Source organism: Biomphalaria glabrata, chromosome 2 (genome assembly GCF_947242115.1).
Source record: "Biomphalaria glabrata chromosome 2, xgBioGlab47.1, whole genome shotgun sequence".
In the NCBI taxonomy this organism is placed as follows: Eukaryota; Metazoa; Mollusca; class Gastropoda; family Planorbidae; genus Biomphalaria; species Biomphalaria glabrata.
Window position 1 is genome coordinate 42,178,201 of NC_074712.1, and position 21,147 is coordinate 42,199,347.

A 21,147-nucleotide genomic window follows, 5' to 3' on the forward strand; every position below is an offset into this window, starting at 1 on the left:
TGAATTTGGCTATAAACTGGAATAAAAAATAAGAAAAACTGGCGTAGTAAGCCGTAGTGTACCGATAACTGAGTTATTCAATTTAAAGTTGCTGAAAGTTTATTGATAGATTTTGTAAGCTTTGCCATGGCTTTGCTTATATTTTTACGTAAATCTAATATAGATTATGTCTTGATTCTAGGTAAGATAAGATAATTCTTATTGCTCCAATCAAATGTATATATTAGAAGTAGATCTAGGCTAGATCTTAAGAGTTCTAAATCAGATACGTGTAATGAATGCAGGGGCGTAGCTAGTAATTTTCCATCGTTTGGTGGTCCCGGGGGGCTTGACCTCTTTCGGATCCCCGCATTTTGCGTAATATTTAATTTTTAATGTAAAAAAACACTCATTTGGGGGACCCCCTCTAGTGGGAATTCTCAAATTCTCCCCCTTCTCCCCACACCCTAACTACGCCACTGAATGAATGTAGAAATAAATAATGGCCTAATAGGTAGAATCGTTCGTTTTAGAAGCTGGCAGTGTGAAAATAAAGAGTTCTTTTCTTTTTAATTTTTTAAAAAATATTTTATTTTATTTCAAGTTGTATAATGTAGGTATTATCTTAAAAAAAAATGGATTTAAAAACAATGTTTTTCTTGTTTTAACTGAACACAAGCTTATCATCTTTACTCTGTTAGGATTACCACCGTACACACTATTACGCATATTGTGACAGGTTTAATCGACAGTGATTACAAAACGGTAACAAACATTAAAACAACAGTTTATACTCAACGCCAATTTTTACAAAGCTTATATTCACTCAATTTGTTCGTCTGGTACAATTTTGTGCACGTTATCTCTCCCACACCCATGATCAGATCAAGCTGAAACTTGACACAATTGTTGGTTGTAGCTGGCAAAACATGAACCAATAAAAAATAACATTCAGTTAATTTATTATTGGTATATTATTTATTTGGAATCGGAAACATAATATTGAGAGAAATGTATCTGTATATGTGGATTTATTTCCCTTAAAAAGTTTTTGTACACGTTTTTCCCCTCTTCTCATTTTCGGATTAAGCTGAAAATGTGCATGATTATTCATAGCCGATGACAACTAAAAAATCACTAAAAAAATAACAAAACAACAGTTAATCAATAAGTGGTAATTTATTAATTTAGTTTTACACAGAAAAAAGGGAATTTATTCCTGCAGTATACATTTATTTTTTGGTTCTCCCCCTTAGATTAGCTTTTTAAAATTTCGCGTGTTTGTATACCTCTTAAGATAGAAGAGTGATAGAGAAGCAAGGAAGTGAAAATCAATGGACAAGAAAAGAAATGCTACACCAGAAAGAATAATCAGCATAGAATTATCAGAATAATCAACTCTAAAGTTGCGAAAACAAAACTTTGTCTTGACTCTTTCGACGACATGCTGATTATTCCTTGGCCAAAATGAGGATCGAACCCACGACATTCGTGTTATTAGCGTGGCGCTTAGTTTAGGTAGTTTACAGACTTACAACTTTTACCAATGATGTCACTAGAGTGTGTGGGGTGCGGTAGCACAGACCGACACCCATAAGGAAGTGGTAGCCAAGTAGAAAATATTGCACTTTCGCTAAAGTGGACACAACTTTAAAAAATCTGATTGACTGTAGTTGGATACCCACCCAAACAAGCCAATGCGCGATTACTATTTGGATCTAGAAAGATCTATTACAGGCTTCACAGACTGCCATGGTCTCCGCATCAAAACTGCAAACACTACCACATGGTCCAAAGATTTTGACTGTGTAAGAGCCAAGAAAGTCGATGTAGGCTCCATAGCCTGCTCTTCCAGAATCTATTGATGCCGACCCATCAGTGTATGCAAAAATAGCACTGGGATTGAAGGTATTTATGGTCTCCAGAGCTAGGATTTGAAGGTCGTTAGATGAACGGCTTTGCTTAGTTGCATTAGGGTTTACTAATTTCAAGCGTATGTCTGGGGTCGTTGGGCGACACCAAGGGGGAAGGGGATGAAAGCGTTGAATGTTTGTCGGTTGGTGGACAGGCCAGCTTCATCAGATATTCTAGTGGCATGATGCATAAAAGACTGCATCTGGATACGTCTTCTGCATCTCCGACCATCTACTAGTTTTCTAGCTGGGAGATATTCATCCAGCCTTTTATACCGCTCATAGCAGGTCAGTACTGACCTTTCCCTCCTAAGGTTTAGTGGACCTATATTAGCCATTATTTCAGCCGCATTTACTGGACTTGTCCTAAAGGTGCCATAGACAAAACTTAGTGCTTGGGACTGTATTTTATCAAGTTGTTCAAGAGCAGTCCTAGAGCCATACATTTGCACAGGTAGGCTGGAGAATGCCAGTCCCGAGCGTGAACAGAGAATAGACCGTTTTGGAGGTGTTTATTTCTAGCCTCCATTTTTGTGTGTATGAGCAGAGCGTATGGAGATCTTCTTGTAACACTTTTTGTATAGAGGTTGCGCTCCTTCCGGATTTCCAAAGGACAATATCATCAGCATATAGCAGCTTTTGGCATTTTAGCTGAGCCGGTAGGTCATTTATGAAGGCCGTGAAAAGGGCACATGACAGGACGGAGCCCTGGGGAGGCCGTGCTCGAGGGTCATTTCCCCTGAAACTTCTCCGTACATCCTTGTTCTTATTGTACGCTCTTGTAGGAAGTCTCTAATCCAGTAATATATCCGTCCCCACACCCCCACGGCTCTTATCTTATGAAGCAAACCAGGCCGCCATACTTTATCATATGCCTGTTTTAAGTCAATGAAGACTGCGTATGTGCTTTCGGTCCTTTGGAATCCATCTGCTACGCTCTGCACAAAGATGTTGACTTGGTCTATAATGGACATTCCAGCCCTGAAACCAGCCTGTTCTGGAGCTATAAGACGGGCACTCTCAAGGTACCAAACCAGACGCTCATTTACCATTTTTTCAGCCATCTTTCCCACACAAGATGTGAGTGAGATGGGCCTGTAGCCCTCAGCAGTGGAAGCATCTTTTGGTGGCACATTTCCAGGCCCTGGGCAGATGACCATCTGCCCAGGTTCTATTTACGAATGCCAAGAGCACGGCCCTTCCTTTCCCCCTACATGCTTAAGCATTTCGGGGGGTGATACCATCCGGCCCGGGAGCCTTTTTAAGCTGGCATTTCCTAATTTCTAATACCAAAGTGTCTGTCCTCCCCTGACTCAAGTCTGTGGACACTTTCATGGCGACCAGAGCATTAGCCACCAATGTAACCAGGCCTCGGCAATCCTCACAGGAGCAGCGGAAAACAGAGTACCCGGGTATTGAGACACTTCTTTTTTCACCTATCAGACATTCTTGTAGTAAGGCAACATCCACACACTCTTTGTGGAGCAGGTTAGTTATTTCAATTGTCTTTGGAATAAGTCCTCGGACGTTACATTGAAGGACTTTGAAAGTTTTAGCATCAGATTTGGAAATTTGGGGATCATGTTGCTTTATCTTTCCACCTAAATTAGTGTGGGGGGTACTTACCTTCCCAGTATGAGGTGTTGGTGTTGGGTTAATTTTTTCTGAGACTTTTGGTTTTTTAATTGTAGTGTTTGTTTGGGGGAAAAAGGATGTTATCAGGGTTTGTGTGTTGGGAAGAACGGTAGCTCTTTTTTCACAACGTGGCCCGTTCTCCCTATGTACCAACGTTGCGAGGCGATTAGTAGCACATTTTTCGATGCCAGGCATAATGCCCTTTACCTGGCCAGCGGAGCCTGTTAGGGTCTGCTAAGACCCGCTTTTCTTTGTAATTTTACTCGACATTGGTATGGGTTCCTCCAGGGGGAGGAGATTTGGGTTGTCCCTTAGAGCAAACAGTGAAAAACAGTCCAGACATGAACATTGAACTATGAATCGATCGAAAGATCAGTTAATTCAACCACTCGCTCGTATGGGCAGGGTTTAATCCACGAAAGTGGAGTGAGGCAGGAGACCTTTTTTTTTAAAGCCACCAGTTTAGGGCCCGCAAATTTTGATGGCTTGACCCTCCACTAGTCTCCAGGGCGACGGCTGATCAGTTCAGCATTAGCTAAAGCCCCAACAGACACAAATCCCTACACCAGACGAGCGTGCAGGGGTTATGTCGATCAGAGCTTAGCATTACCCAGACCTCACCAGCAGAACTCTGCACCAGGAGAGCATGAGAGCCTGCTAGGAAAGTTGGGGCTCCCGCAACGCTAGCCTTTTTCAGACCACCCTGAGAGCAAAGGGTGGACTCACTCCAGTTACCAGGGAACACCACGAGGAGGTCGGCGGGCACTGTCCCCCATGTATACTATTGAGTAGATTCATTTTGTTCAACTGCAATTCAAATTGCAACTTTAAAACTAAACAATGACTCTTCCAATCCATGACCCATGAAATACATATAATGTGTTGGATGTAATCATTTCGTTTTCTTTACTTATGAAATTATACGTTATTAAATTGAAATTATTACAAGATTTATGTTATTGATTGTAATTGTATTACTTGACAGAAGCAGCTGGAGATATGCAACAATGATATCTACCAGACATGGGCGTTCTAATTGAATAAATTCAAGGGAAACAGCTCATGCAATATAACATGCCTTTGGCTAATCCTCCTTATTTCCCCTTGACTTTCGATATATTGTAATTTTAACTGAACATTTTCTATTTAATATCTAAAATTAAACCTTAGACCTGAACTGAGAATGATTTTTATTTAAAACAGTAGATTGTGTAAATGCTGTTTGCCATTTTGTATCTATCATCAGCATAAAAAAGTAAAGTTTCCCTTTCAGACCTTGTGGTCTATAGGACAGATGATGTAAATTGCATCTGTTTCTGTGGCCCACGGTTAACGAGGGTGTCATGTAGCCAGCACAACGACCAACCGCCTTTACTTTTACCCAACTAATGTCAGGTATCCATTAGCACTGGGTGGACTCATAGGCGTCCCAAAGATCCCGAAATTAAAAATTCGCATTTGTAGACTAATATAGATACAAATGCACATAATCGCAAAAAAAACTCTAATTGACTAAAACTATTGATACTTATACACGATTGATATTTTATTTAGACTGACTCACCCATAGACGTAACTTATATCATCCATTATATTCCAAGTTAAAAAAAATCTTTTGAAAGAAGAAATTGCATAGAGTATTTTAAATATTTTAGACATTATTTAAATACATGTTATTGCATATAAGTAAAATTTCTATTAATTTCTAAAGAAGTATCTACTAATAAATGTAATTAGATTTTATGATCTTTATTAACACAACTTGTAATAATAGAGTTGCTATATTCTTGGCTTTAATTAATTGTTCTCCTGACTTTAGTCTTAATTTAATGAAGAACAAATATATAATTAATTTTAAAAGCAACATTAGACAATACTTTTACTGATAGCGGTCACATGGCATACCCAGGCGCATGTAAATACAGTCAACTGCGACTAAATGTTAGAGAAGTCAGTTATCTAGACTCTAGACGATTAGTAAAAAAATCATATCTGTGTGTCACTCTTCAAGTCAATGATTTAGGAAAGTGCAAAGTAAACATGAGGAGCTCTTCAATACTGCGAAACTACGAAAGTGTTTAGATAACCTAAACATGATTCTTCCATCAAGGCCGAGACACAGTAACCAGTAAGCTAAATCTGAGTGTCTAAAAATGAGTGTGAAGGTCCTTCATAGCTCAATCATATCAGTATATTTATATCCAACAACACATTCACATCTTTGTCTTTTATGTGTCGGGAGAGCGGGGAGACAACAGTTTCCACTTCCAAAATCTCATGTTCATAAAGACAAATACGAAGACAAACATTTATAGTCGTAATTAATTAAAGGCTTGTCTTCGAGTCCGAAGATTAGTGAGGAATGCAGTATTTCCCGTGGCTGCGCAGCCCAGCTGTGACCTACATATTTTGCTACATCCAGGGCAAGCATAACCTTTGTCCGCAGGTGGTCGATTTAGATTTTCTTTTCGCCGTCTGCGTTTGTCATCGGCAGCTGATTTTCTTTTAATCTCAAATATGTATCCCGCGGCCTTCGTGAGCGGCCTCCAGCTGTCTCGTTCTGAGGCCGCATGCAACCAGGTGCTTTCTTCTATGTCTGCCAAGGAAAGTTGACGCCTAAGTCGTAATATGTGCATTCAAAAGCACCAGAGACTGTGGTTCCCATTTAAATCAATGCAACACATTCATATCAACACATCATTCAGTTCACATCATAACAAAATTACATCACATAAACATATTGCATGTAAATCAACACATCACATGCAATTTACATCAACAGAACTCGTTCACATCAAAATATCTCATCACATTTAGATCAAAAACAGTACACCAAAACATCACGTCCACACCAACACATCACGTTCACACCAACACCTCACAATCACATCACTACATCACGTTCACACCAACACATCATAATCACATCACTACATCACGTTCACACCAACACATCATAATCACATCACTACATCACGTCCACACCAACACATCATAATCACATCACTACATCACGTCCACACCAACACATCATAATCACATCACTACATCACGTCCACAACAACACATCATAATCACATCACTACATCACATTCACACCAACACATCACATTCACACCAACACATCATAATCACATCACTACATCACATTCACACCAACATATCATAATCACATCACTACATCACGTTCATATCTACACATATAGATGCCCACTTATTCTTTTCCAGCAGAAGGAATTAATTAGTGACTAAGAACTTGAGATAGGAATATTGACATCATTGCACACCGTTATAAACGTAGTGTATCATGAGACATTGAAAAAAAACCAATTGTCACGGTGAAGCTCTTTTCTTTTTTCAAATCTGTATATAGACTTGAAGCGTTATCAACACTTGACTATCTCTGATAAAACTCATACACATTTATAATCTCGGCACCCTGTTTAGTGTATAACACTTTCTCCAACTGCTATCAGTTCGTAGTGAGACTGTTACTGGACGCGAGAGTGTTAATTTGGAAACAGTTTTCTTGATGTCCAATAAATGAGTTGTATGTGCCAGTGATAGGTGATTGAGACTTTTGCACTATGGGAGCCTCGAAACAAAGGAAACTCAGATTTCTGTACGTCGCTTGGGCTTTCTGTGAGAGCTTTGGATTTGGAGGTTTGGTTTTCGGATGGGGATCTTTTGTTTACGTTCTCAAAGATGAAGGACTCTACGCGGAATTGTGTAACAATGGCACATCGAATTCTACTCACAATGGGTAAAGTTGTTGTTTTTTCTGCTATGGTCGTTCATTGTTAAACTTATTTTATTCTCAGTGTTTCATATCAAAAACTATTTTTTCAAACGCGAAAAGTTTCATGCCAGTTTATAAAAGTCAAAATGACCAACAGATAGGAAGACACTTAAAAAAGTAATGTTCCCCTTTCAGACCTTGTGGTCTATAGGGCTGATGATGTAAAGGTCATCTGTTTCTTTGGCCTACAGCCCAAAGATCTCGAAATAAAAAATCCCAGTCTTCACCAGGATTCGAACTCGGGACCCCGGTTTGGAGCTACTCAGCCTCCAAATAGACACATACTTGTGTCATTTGTCATTTCCACTAGTTATTATGAGATTTTTAGGTAGCCTACATTACTTTCGAAAAAAAAGGCTCTAAGTCTAATGTTTTTAGATATTCTCCGTAATTGATGAAGTCCAAAACATGCAATATAGATTTTTGGTCCAGGAATGATTTCATTACAAACAAATTCACACACACCCACTAAATTTAGAAAGCCTTCAACATAGAAGACTCAAAAGTAAAGAAGAAATTATACATAAAACACTGAACCCTAATCTGCAAATGCAAAAACAAAATCTAATAAAATACCCAGAAAGACACAAAGATAAAGGCACATTCCTTGTTCCATATGCTAGGACAAACTTATACAAATGCTCCTTCAAGTGCTGTTAGAGCATGGAATGGGTTCCCTGAACCAGCCAGGAAATCCAGTGACTTGGCAGAATTTAAGTCATTGGTCACATGCATGACTAGATGCATGACGCGTAGGAGGTAATCATCTTGTTTTTTAAAGTAGCGTCTGTTTTATCAAAGATATGATAAGATAAGAACACAACAAAGAAACAAACAAACAAACGATTGTCGTCAAGACAATATTCAATTATTGATCCATATTTTTGTTCATAAGTGTCACGGCTTAGATATTTGTGTAGGCCTGGACGGTCTTGAATTGGTCTGCCTCTGTGTGTTGTAGGTACCTCTTCTGGTACTACTATAATGCTCTTTGTCTTCTTAATGAGATACTTTCTGACTGAACTCTCCGACCACAACACTTAGAATCATTAATAGACGCAAGGTCATCAGACATGGTTTTTATTGACATAAAATATATGAGATAATTCACAAAAGATAATCGCTACTCCAGCCAATACAAATTATAATCCAATGAAATATATCATGAATACAAATCAATTATAATAACTTATACTTATACATCACTACACGGAAGAGGACATCCATACTACTCCTCTCTCTACAAGAGTCCAAGATCAACTAACTGAAATCACCCCGTGGTCAATTTCCGACCCAATGTTTCCTCGTGCATTTGCACGAAGTAGTTACATGATTACTAAATCACTACTAATTCACTTTGTGTCACAGTGATTCTAAAACTAGTGTGTGACACACACCCTTTCCCCCGACAAAATTACATATTATATGACAGTATCATCACTATCATCAGTGTACCTTTATATAGGCTACAATAGTTAGATTGTTTATGATGACGAGTGTTAAGTTCATTTTAGTTACTCATATCGTCTTATGTCTTAATCATGTCACACCAATACTAATAGTTCAATCCTAACTGAGTACTAATATAATCTGAGTTACATTCATTCAAAATATCAATGGTTTCAAAATGTTTGGCTGAGAACAAATAAATTGTGCTAAATGTCAAAATGTTTGCAAAATAAACATTATCTAGATTTCACTCATTGTACAAGTGTGATTTCATCCAGTAAAATCAATACATTTTGAAGATTTAATCCTTTATTTACAATGGTACTAGAGATAAAAAATTTTCATGTTAATTAAATAAAAAAATTGAAAAAGTTAACAATGCATAAAGTGATTATATATATAGAACATAACATCTTATTTCCAATGTGTATCCTTTAATTCACTGAGTGAATTTACTCAAATATTTTCTCAATAGTGTTTAGTTTTGTCAGCATCATGGAAGATTATAGTGACATATGACTCTTATTGACAACATAAATATAAAGTGTAAGAAGAAATGTCATGGTGACCCAATTAAATGGTACTAGCAAAATAAGTGTGACAAAAAATGTCATGACCTTGTTACATGATAGGAAAAAAAAGTCAAATTGACCTAGCTAAATAAAACTAAATGTTTCTGAGTTTTGTGAAATTGTCTATTCTGTTAATATTTCCTGACTGATATGTTTAATGTCATTATTCTCACTTGTTTCATTTTCATGCACTACATATCTTGAAAGAAAATCAGCTAATACATTTTCATGTCCTGGAATGCTCTGCAATTCAAATTTATAATCTGACAAAATAAGTGACCATCTATTAATTCTATTTTTTTTTTAAATCATTTCTTTTCAAGTTCTTTAGTTTTACTACTGATAAAATTAGTATTAAACATTTTCATAGCTTACAGTGATATATCTTCCTCTAAATAACTTGTTATTGAATGCTTTAATAATTCTATAACAATCTTCTACTGTGTTAACATGTGCTACATTGTTGAATTCTCTCATGATAGTTTGCCATCTAGTGTATCCTGATAAATTTTCTACTCTAATAATGTTGTCAGCATTAGTTAAAAGGTTTGTAGTGGGACTTGTATCTTGTGCAACAGATAGTTCACATGTTTCACCCTTTTCTGCTGCCCATTCCATAATTTCTTTTTTACTTATATCATTTACGCCATCAACATTACCAATTATTAGATCTTTGGCTGGTGTATCTAAAACAATAACATCTACTTCACCAGTTATCCATGGTGTATCTAGGTGTACTCTGGCTGTATCACAAATGTCAAATTTCTTTTGATTAGCATATACAAGTTTGATCTTTTCTGGCAGTTTTTGATTTGGTTTTACTAGTTTTGAATGTATTAATATGGCACTGCTTCCTGTATCTCTGAGGGCTTCTACTCTAATTCCATTTACATATGAGGGATACAGGTTTAACTTTGACTTGTTGGGCTGTAAGTATGTCACATTTTCTTCTCTATGGGCATTGGTGTTGTTGCCATTATTTAGCCTATTATTTCTGTTTCTGTTGTAACTATTTGAGTTGCTATTTGTATGGTAGATAAATGTATCTCTTCTTGACTGTCTGTTGTTACTATGGTTATATTGAAAGTTGTTGTTTCTAAGGCTTCTTCTTTCTCTATGGCTTGCACTTTGGTTTGATCTATATCTGCTATTGTTGTTATTGCTGTAATGATTGTAGTTACTAGTGTTGTGATAATTTGTGTACTTTCTGTACCTGAAGTTGTTGTTAGTTCTGGGTGTTCTGCATTGGCTTTTGACATGCCCTATCTTACCACAATTAAAGCAGGTTTTGGTGTTTGAGAATCTGAATTTGTCACTATTATTGTTTTGGGTTATTGCAGTGACTATTAATTGATCTCTCTTATCAATAGTATGTCCTGGATGGCTATCCTTAAAAAGATTTAGGTTAGTGATGAGCTCAGTTTCTGACTTAATTTTTATTCTTTTAAGAAAGTGAATACTAGGTCTGTTGCGTTACTAAGGACATTGTCTATCAATATCATATCTAAAATTTGAATAGGACCTTTTAGGTCGCATTTGGCTAATTCTAACCATTTTAACATGTTGGCTTTCATGTCAAAGATTATTCTGTTAAAGTCTTCATCTTTGTTTAATTTAATGCTTTTGAAAAGCTTCCTATAATGATCCTCACTCTTCCCGAAGTGTTCTAAAAGTCTATTTTTGACAGAAGCATAGTCTTTCTTTTGGTCTACTGTCAGAGTGCTAATGATGTTTAGTGGTTCACCAGATAGATTGGCTAAGAGGTGTTTGGCCATATCTTCGTTATTTAAATTGTAGGTAGATGCTATGTGTTCCAATGGAACTAGCTAGTTTCCCAATGTCTCATCTTTAATGTTAAACTTATGAAATGTTGACATGAATGGCTTGCCAGTTGTTTGCTGAGTCGAAATGTTGGGATTCATTTTGGCTGCCTCTAATTTGGCTAATTCTACTTTGTCCTGACTTTGTTTGGTTTCTAATTCTTTGATTTATTTTAAGTGAGCTCTATCAGCAGCTCTTTCTTCCCTATCTCTAATTTCTTTTTCTTTCTTTTCTGCCTTTTCTAATTCCTTTTCTAGTCTATCTTTTTCTAATATATATATATAACGACACAGTCTGCTTTAAAATAAATCAATAAAAAGAAGAAATAGGACAGGAGAATCACAAATATGGGAATGCAGGACTTTACACAAAACACAATAAGAATACGAATAGAAATTACACTTACGATTATACAAACAGAACTATAGGCCTACAGTTAAACAAAAAAAAATCTAAATGATCTAGTAGTCCCTACCAACACGGATGGTCTACTCGGACCTTATTATGACTAGGAGAGCAAAAGAAAAATCCCTACAGATTCCTATCAGATGAAGTTATGATAGTCCCAATCCAACTGCCCTTGGAAACACTAAGAAAAATGAAAAATATGGCTCCAAGACTGCCAAGAGTTACCAATCACTAACTCTAGTTAATAATCAATCATAATCATATGTATATTTTCAACTTGTTAATTATAACTTACAGACTCTTTTCTTGTAGACTAGTGTAGATTAATCCTCTTCTCTCTTGTAGCTTGTCCAATATAAATACAGCTTGAGTAGTTCAATAATAATCCATGAATTAGGTAACTTTAAGTAATCCAATTGAAAATACACGTTAATATGAGCATCCAAGTAGTAACAAAATAATCCAGTTATATGCCATAAGATGGCTCAAATGCTCCAATTTACAATTAGCTAAAGTTCTACTGAGTAATCCAAATTTATAATCCACAGTGGTTAGGAAATTCACAAATAGGTAATCCAAGATAATCCACAAAATAATCCAGGTAGTCTGCGTAGATTGATATGCTAGGGGCTTCAATTAATTTAAATTGATATAATCCACTTCTTGGTAACAAAATTAGAGATAGTTGTACAGTTAATTGTATATTAGGCTATCTATATAATTCCTCAGTAGCCCAATCAATAACATCATAACTGGATACCCATCAGTATGCTGAAAAAAAAATTGCCCATAAGTAGAAGAATGTCTCAACTGAGAGCAATCTTTCTACAAGACTTGAATGGTAATGACCATGTCAGAGTCTGAGTGTGCCAATGATGAATGGTGGCGAGCACTCGATGATGAAGCGGTGTATCTGTCATCAAACGATGTCTTGAGTGGTGTAGCTCTTTCGTTCACACAGGTAGCTCTAGAAACAGGGTTGACTTCTGCTTTCGGTTTCACACATGGTTGATGTTGTAGTTGAATCTCAGCCTGCAGATGTAGGATAGCTTTGGCAAAGCTATTTACGTTACTTGAATGGCTCAGTCTGCATGTACTGCCGTAACTGGTGTAAATATATAACTAGTTTTCGATCGGGTTTATGACCTAGTTAGAGATGACCTGAATTTCAACGTGTTGGAATCTTGTCTAGACGATGGCGGGCAGACAAGTGTGTTCTGTGGCGTCATGCATCTTGACACAGAAAATCAGCCGTTTAGTTTTAATGGATCTAGTTGTATTCGTAGAACTGGCTTTCAGACAGATGTTTTATAGCTTACTTTATTACAGCTTGAATTGGTATGTCTTATAAATACCTTGATTGACTTGTAGATCTTATGGGCAAGTTGGGTTTAGTCGTGACCTCCGTGACCCCTATTTAATGCCTCTATAATGTATTCTGAAAAAACTTGCAGAACTAGCTTAACATTTTGTTTTTCTATACTACTGGGCCATAAAGCCTTTACTGACAAACCATGCCCATATTTTAAAAGTTTACCACTTTCAAGTTCATACAATTTTCGAAGTGTGAGAAAAGAAGCTTTACAATGTTTTGCTGAATCAGTAAAATCTGGAAAGTCAAAGGAAATATTTTCATCTTTCTGATTTATCCAATTGTTTCTTACACATTAAAAAATATATACAGGGTCAATAACAAAGAACAAAGGACGTGACTTATCAACAGGATGTGGGTAGACAATGCTTAATTTAGAAGGGCTCATAAAAAGGGACATGGTCTTTCTATTGATGGCATTATTATCTGTGACTACACGCATAACATTTAGTCCTATTTTGTCTAAGCCAACAATAATTTTTTTTTGTTATATTGTGCAATTCTTCAGCAGATATTGAACTTACTGGTAAAATATGAATAACATCTTTATAAGTTGACAAAAGACTCTGTATCATAAAAACATGAGCTGTTGATGCCAAATTAATTGAACAATGATCAGTGCCCACTATATTGCCACCCTTATAGTCCATGAATTGTTTGAGATGTATTTCATCTAACATTAAAATGACTGTTTTTTTCATGCTCTTTTAAACTACTAACACGTTGTTTCATGTAGTATAAAAAATTGTCCTCTATCTGCTCTAATTCAGGACCAATCTTAAAAGAAGAAAAGTTCTTTTAATGGTGGTTGGCCAGAGTTTCTTACATATTTATAAGCTTGTGGGGATATTAAAAACAATAATGAAGAAAATAAAAACAATGTCACAATTATATTTATACTTATTTTTTTAGTTTCTATCAGTTCCATTTGGGACAAGATGAAAGAATAAATAAGCTTATTTTCATGGTCATTTTTGATGAGTTTACTTAGTGTTTCTTTAATAATAGTTAAAGTGTTAGTATTGTAGTTTGTGGTAGAATATTGTTCGATGAGTTCTAACAAATTTGTTATTTCATAAATATAGGAGATGTTTTTAGGTAGTTGCTTATCATCTAAACAAAATATTTCTGTTTGTTTAAAGAAAACTTTAACATCAAGAGATATTCCAAGAACAATAGAATATATTATCTCAACTCGAGTCCCAAACCTTGACAATTTACAAAAATGATACACTCCTCTCGACTAATAACATTCCAAAATGAAGAAACATTCATACTTCTTACACTTTCTTTACATTGACAGAAATCATTTTTTTTTTCTCTCGTATTCTTCTTGAGATTTCACACTCTCTTTTAACACACTTTCCATTCTTTCACGCGCTGTTTTTTTACAATCGGACACTCACGTGTTGTAGTCGTTGACTTCGTTGTGTAGTAGCTGGGGCATCCAGGCACTAGCGGATCCAGAATTTTGGAGGGGGGGGGCGATTTTTTTCCAAACCCTAACCCTAACGCCCAGTAAACCCTAACCCTATGCATAAACGCGTGTACAGCATATATATATATATATATATTTATGGGAAATGAAAAAAAAAGCAGTGTTTCTCAACTTTCTGCGATGAAAAAAACCCAGACATGTTGAGCCCTTTCTCTTGATAGTTTGGGGGTCTGGGGGAGCGCTGTAAGGTTCGTTAGTGGGGTTTGGGCCGAAGCCCCGACGCCAAAATCGTTTTTTTTTTCATTCTTCACTTCACTCCTGACATTTACAGCTCATTATTTATCAGTGGGGTTCGGGGCAGGGCCCCGACGCCAAAAGCGTTTTCTTGCATTTTTCACTGCTGAAATGCATTCTCCTGACATCTACAGTTCATCCTATTAAAAAATTACCTTTTTCAATAATGTTTTACTTGAAAAAATATTCTAATATGAATTAGAAAGGCCCTTACTACATTGCAAATAAAACGATTTGAAGATACCCCACGTATTTAGATTTAGGCTTTGAAGATCGCCGACAAAAAAAAATTAGAATAATAATATTTTAAAGCTCCAGTTTCCAGTTTCTTAATGTTTTCTTGAGTTGAGGGGTCCCAAACGGAGAAAGCATATTCTATTATTGGCCTAACCAAGGTTAAATAACATTTTAATTTTATGTTCTTATTTGATTTATAGTCCAGGTATGTGGGTGGTCGATATAAGCGAGCCGTAGTAATTCAACGTATAAATAAAGTGCACAAATGATGTTATTACGGAGGCGCGGCGGCTGAACGATAAAGAAAAAAAAAACGATGAATATTCAGAGATTGTATGTCGTACAAAGGGGGGGGGATAAATTCTACCGGATAAAAAGTATATGGTTAGGAGGGGTAGCGTTATAAAACGGGCCGTGCCAATAAGATGTAACAGATTATAAAACTCAAGTTTTTAACTCTTTCTCTCCTAAGTAACGATACCAGCGTTGATTTGATCCCATTAAACTAAATAAATTTTCGTTTTTATAAACTTTAATTTCTTTTATATAAAAAGGGCATGCATTCTCCAAAAATTGTGTACCAAAAGTAACATTTTCTAATTACAAACAAAAATGTCATTGACGTTTAATGATAACAATGTGAAAAATGAAAAATCCTGTCAGAACGTGGAAAATAATTACGGAGACAAGGAGTTAAGGGCAGAGGTGGAATGAAAAGAGTAGGGGAGAGAAACGTGATGACAAACTGGCGAGAGAAGGTGTGTTTGGGCAGACGTTTTAAGTTCCAAGTAAACGTATCATATGCAAGATTATAAGCCCTACTGGCCATACAGGGGACTGATGAAATGCGGGCACTTTTATTGAAAGTGTAAAACAGTATTATGTATGTAAAAATTAAAAAAAAGGCTCAGGAGAAAAAAATAGCACAAAGGTTAAAGGTCATCAACTATTTTCAAATAAGAAGTGAAAAGTAGAGGACAAGAATCATCTAGATTGTGTAAATAGCACTTCGTGATAGGGTGAGGAGTAGCACTTCGTGATAGGGTGAGGGGTAGCACTACTTGATAGGGTGAGGAGTAGCACTTCGTGATAGGGTGAGGGGTAGCACTACTTGATAGGGTGAGGAGTAGCACTTCGTGATAGGGTGAGGAGTAGCACTACTTGATAGGGTGAGGGGTAGCACTACTTGATAGGGTTAGGGGTAGCACTACTTGATAGGGTGAGGGGTAGCACTACTTGATAGGGTGAGGGGTAGCACTACTTGATAGGGTGAGGGGTAGCACTACTTGATAGGATGAGGGGTAGCACTACTTGATAGGGTGAGGGGTAGCACTACTTGATAGGATGAGGGGTAGCACTACTTGATAGGGTGAGGGGTAGCACTACTTGATAGGGTGAGGGGTAGCACTACTTGATAGGGTGAGGGGTAGCACTACTTGATAGGGTGAGGGGTAGCACTACTTGATAGGGTGAGGGGTAGCACTACTTGATAGGGTGAGGGGTAGCACTACTTGATAGGGTGAGGAGTAGCACTACTTGATAGGGTGAGGGGTAGCACTACTTGATAGGGTGAGGGGTAGCACTACTTGATAGGGTGAGGGGTAGCACTACTTGATAGGGTGAGGGGTAGCACTACTTGATAGGGTGAGGGGTAGCACTACTTGATAGGGTGAGGGGTAGCACTACTTGATAGGGTGAGGGGTAGCACTACTTGATAGGGTGAGGGGTAGCACTACTTGATAGGATGAGGGGTAGCACTACTTGATAGGGTGAGGGGTAGCACTACTTGATAGGGTGAGGGGTAGCACTACTTGATAGGGTGAGGGGTAGCACTACTTGATAGGGTGAGGGGTAGCACTACTTGATAGGGTGAGGGGTAGCACTACTTGATAGGGTGAGGGGTAGCACTACTTGATAGGGTGAGGGGTAGCACTACTTGATAGGGTGAGGGGTAGCACTACTTGATAGGGTGAGGGGTAGCACTACTTGATAGGGTGAGGGGTAGCACTACTTGATAGGGTGAGGGGTAGCACTACTTGATAGGGTGAGGGGTAGCACTACTTGATAGGATGAGGGGTAGCACTACTTGATAGGGTGAGGGGTAGCACTACTTGATAGGGTGAGGGGTAGCACTACTTGATAGGATGAGGGGTAGCACTACTTGATAGGGTGAGGGGTAGCACTACTTGATAGGGTGAGGGGTAGCACTACTTGATAGGGTGAGGGGTTGGAAAGGGATACTCGAATGTACGGGCTGGTCAAAAGTATAAGTAAGAAAGAAGTGGACATTGTCCATGGCAAACGAAACAATATTTAGCATGGGAACGAATCAACGGACGAAGCAGTGGGTTATGCTAGTGATGGAATAAAAAGGGAAAGCAATACTGGATGATAGCGCTAGAACTGACCTGACAAATAGACCTACCACAGTGACCTGACAAATAGACCTACCACAGTGACCTGACAAATAGGCCTACCACAGTGACCTGACAAATAGGCCTACCACAGTGACCTGACAAATAGGCCTACCACAGTGACTTGACAAATAGGCCTACCACAGTGACCTGACAAATAGGCCTACCACCGTGACCTGACAAATAGGCCTACCACAGTGACCTGACAAATAGGCCTACCACAGTGACCTGACAAATAGGCCTACCACAGTGACCTGACAAATAGACCTACCACAGTGACCTGACAAATAGGCCTACCACAGTGACCTGACAAATAGACCTACCACAGTGACCTGACAAATAGGCCTACCACAGTGACCTGACAAATAGACCTTCCACAGTGACCTGACAAATAGGCCTACCACCGTGACCTGACAAATAGACCTACCACAGTGACCTGACAAATAGGCCTACCACCGTGACCTGACAAATAGGCCTACCACAGTGACCTGACAAATAGGTCTACCACCGTGACCTGACAAATAGGCCTACCACAGTGACCTGACAAATAGGCCTACCACAGTGACCAAAGTGCTCAAAACGTTTTAGTTAACAAATATTTTGCTTGTGTACTTATGGTACCTCTTAATCTCTCTCCAGAAGCCTGAACGAAGATTGTCCAGACAGAGATTCCAGACTAGAGCTAGTGTTCACCATAGGCTCAACGTGCGCTGGAATTGGGAGTTTTGTTCTAGGGCAAATCAGTTTCTATTTTGGTATGAGAGTTGCAAGGATTGTTGCCTCGTAGGTGAACACACACTTTGCAAATACTATGAAATGATTTGTAGGCAAAACAAAAAAAGTTATTAACATATATTTTAGATATTTTAAAAAGGGTGTAAGTTGATCTATTATTTTGTAAAATGAATTCTTTTATTCTTCCCACGTAGGTTATGTTTTATGTGTGGTGCATACATAATTGCATTTACCACCAACGGTAAGCTTTTTTTTTTTTCAACCTAGTTAGCAGCAAGGCCATAGTTTGGAAACACTGAAATATCCGTTAGATCTATTCCATTCTACCAGCTTTCTTTACAGAATAGTAGTTCTCGGGCTAGGGTTCTGGGAAAAGGTTTGGGATTGAGACTATCAGTAATTTCGACGTTTAGTGTTTTTGTCTTAAACAGGGAGATTTTAAATTCAACTTATTGTTTTCACCTAGCAACTTCAATATAATTGACACTAAAATCTATATTTAGAATAAAATAGACACTAAAATCTATATTTAGAATATAATTGACACTAAAATCTATATTTAGAATATAATTACACTAAAATCTTTTTTTATGATATAATTGACACTAAAATCTATATTTAGAATAAAACTGACACAAATCTAAAATTTTTTTTTTTCAGTAAAATAAAATGAAAAACATTATAAGAAAACATAGTCCTACAGTAGAACTACGATTATAGAGCATTAACAATCACATTGTATGACTGTTAGACATTATAAGCATCTTAAGTTAATTATAGGGCATTGTCCCTATGTCCCCTGTCTTAGTGTACATTGTATATCTAGCAAATACTCCTCAGATTTACCCTGGCTTATATTTCCTGGCATGGCTCTTGTTGCTTTTGGTGGCATCTCACTGATAATGACCAATGTCCAGCTTTCAAATATGTTCCCGGTGGGTGGCGGTGCAGTGGTGGGCATCATCAGCGGAGCTTTCGACAGTTCTTCTGGGATTCAGTTAATGGTCAAGGTAAGAAGTGCGCCTGTGTGAAACTGGCACCCACTTGGGAATGGCTACAAATTAAAAAAAAAAATTGAACCGTATTATTAATTCTGATTTCTTCTTACCTTCTGTGATATGGAAATTGGTGTCAGGCATAAAAGATATAAATAACACCACACACCGACTAGCACCTGTCTCTGAAAAAAAACAACATCAATTCAAATCCAGTTAACAATAAATACCACTGCAGTAAGTACACTACATAACGTCCTACCGAGACTGAAATTAAAAAATACCAATGATAAGTATCGGAAATTACAACTTTATGGAGGTGCCTACCTACCTTGTCCCATTATGCATGTACAATCTAAATTTAGACATTGATGTGACAAAAAGAATTGTGACAAACTTTTGCATCAATGGCAATCTAATCGTTTCTGTGAAACAAATCAACTGATGCAACAAAATTGCTAGTGTACAATATTAGCATTATGATTACTTTTCTTTAAGATAGTGAGAGCTGGTCAATATACATGCATGAAAAGTATAAATTAAACAATTATCCCCTGGGCTGCCTGCAACGTATAGTGTGCATCTCCTTGTGGGTCGTAAAAGGAAGTTCTGATATTTGTAAAATACAAACAGGGTCTTTGCTCTTTTGACAAAGAGAACACTACATTTGCTCACCCACATGCCAGAAGGAAGAATTCCTTATGACATCCTCAGAGCCGAGCTTGAGGAGGGAGTCAGACCCAAGACAAGGCACGCCCAAGACTGACATACAGAGATGTCCTCAGACCCAAGACAAGGCACGCCCAAGACTGACATACAGAGATGTCCTCAGACCCAAGACAAGGCACGCCCAAGACTGACATACAGAGATGTCCTCAGACCCAAGACAAGGCACGCCCAAGACTGACATACAGAGATGTCCTCAGACCCAAGACAAGGCACGCCCAAGACTGACATACAGAGATGTCTTCAAACGAGATCTGAGGGGACTACAGGCATCAATCGAATAATGTTGGAGGAAATCGCACAAGATCAAACAGCATGGAGGCTGGTACAAATCTAGCCGAGAGCAAAAGGAATGAAGCGGCTTTAGACGTACGAATGTGAAAGGAACAAGTCAAAGATTTTTCTATTATGAAAAGCACCAAAATTTTGTATCAAGTTTTAGTGACTGTCCATATCTTTTTCCTCATTTTATAAATTAATAAATTATTGTATCTGTCCGTACTCTGTATTTAGCTCGGCTATGAGCAAGGTATCTCAAGGAAGACTTCCTACTTGATACTAGCAAGTACTCACGTCCTGACCTTCGTCTCTACCTTCCTGTTTCTACCTAAAGACTATGTCCACCCTGTGCAGGAAGAATACGTGGTCACCCAAGAGATAGAACTGGAAATTCCAGAGAAACCTGGTCAGTAGACTACGTCACGTAAGAAGAATTCTTTAGTTCTACTGTCGTATCACGAGTCAGTTTTTGTGTGATAACTTACGCGTTATAGGAAATGAATCATAACACTGGGAACTTGTTACATCTATACAGAAAGATGCATCCAGAAATTCTATGCAGTACAATATTTACTTATACCTCCCACCCCCAGGGCGTCCCCAGAGGTAAATATTTTTTGTTTGTTAACACAGTTAGTCTAAATTGAATATTGAATATAGGTCGGAACGATATTGCCCACACATCAGTTCCCCTTACAAGCAGCTAATCTTCCTATAGGAACGGCAAGTGCCTATATAGTTTGGACTCGTCACTGTATGCTATGCCTGTGTAGCACTGTGTGCTACGAACTCCATAAGCTCGCCAGCTGCAGATCTTTCCTCAGGGTTGACTCCCCAAGCCTTTCCAATGTTTGGGTATGGCTGCAAGGCAGCAGAGGTTTGAGATCAGAGTTTTTCTCCTTGTTGGGTGGCAAGCCTATTCTAACGAGCCCTCCTGCCCGAAGTTTACTGGTTTAGGCGCCACTTACTCACCTTTGCCCCCATCTCCTGATAGTGAGAACAGTTCCGCCTCACGTGAACGCCAGGGGTTAGACTTTTATCAGAGGCGCTTGCCGTGTGATGCGTTTTATAGGTAGTGGAG

At 38.0% G+C, this 21,147-nt stretch overlaps 2 protein-coding genes across 6 annotated transcripts in view; one reads left to right on the top strand and one right to left on the bottom strand.

Annotated features, from left to right (window-relative positions):
* The first annotated feature begins 6,889 nt into the window (after positions 1-6,889).
* Positions 6,890-21,147, top strand: part of LOC106050862 (equilibrative nucleobase transporter 1-like) — a 32,481-nt gene continuing 18,223 nt past the window's right edge. For 2 of the 5 annotated variants that reach the window (XM_013205910.2, XM_056020651.1), the window contains exons 1-5: positions 6,890-7,290; positions 17,971-18,114; positions 18,261-18,307; positions 18,907-19,076; positions 20,301-20,472. In XM_013205910.2, the coding sequence (XP_013061364.2) occupies positions 7,115-7,290; positions 17,971-18,114; positions 18,261-18,307; positions 18,907-19,076; positions 20,301-20,472 (709 nt within the window). In that variant the 5' untranslated portion in view covers positions 6,890-7,114. Of the gene's footprint in view, positions 7,291-12,779; positions 12,915-17,970; positions 18,119-18,260; positions 18,308-18,906; positions 19,077-20,300; positions 20,473-21,147 lie in introns of those variants that run through there. The other 3 variants (XM_013205909.2, XM_056020652.1, XM_013205911.2) reach the window with 3 other exon arrangements.
* LOC129924610 (uncharacterized) overlaps positions 18,990-21,147 on the bottom strand; it is a 38,986-nt gene continuing 36,828 nt past the window's right edge. The window contains exon 2 of the mRNA XM_056020658.1: positions 18,990-19,120. The gene's annotated coding sequence lies outside the window, so the exon portion shown is untranslated. The remainder of the gene's footprint in view (positions 19,121-21,147) is intronic.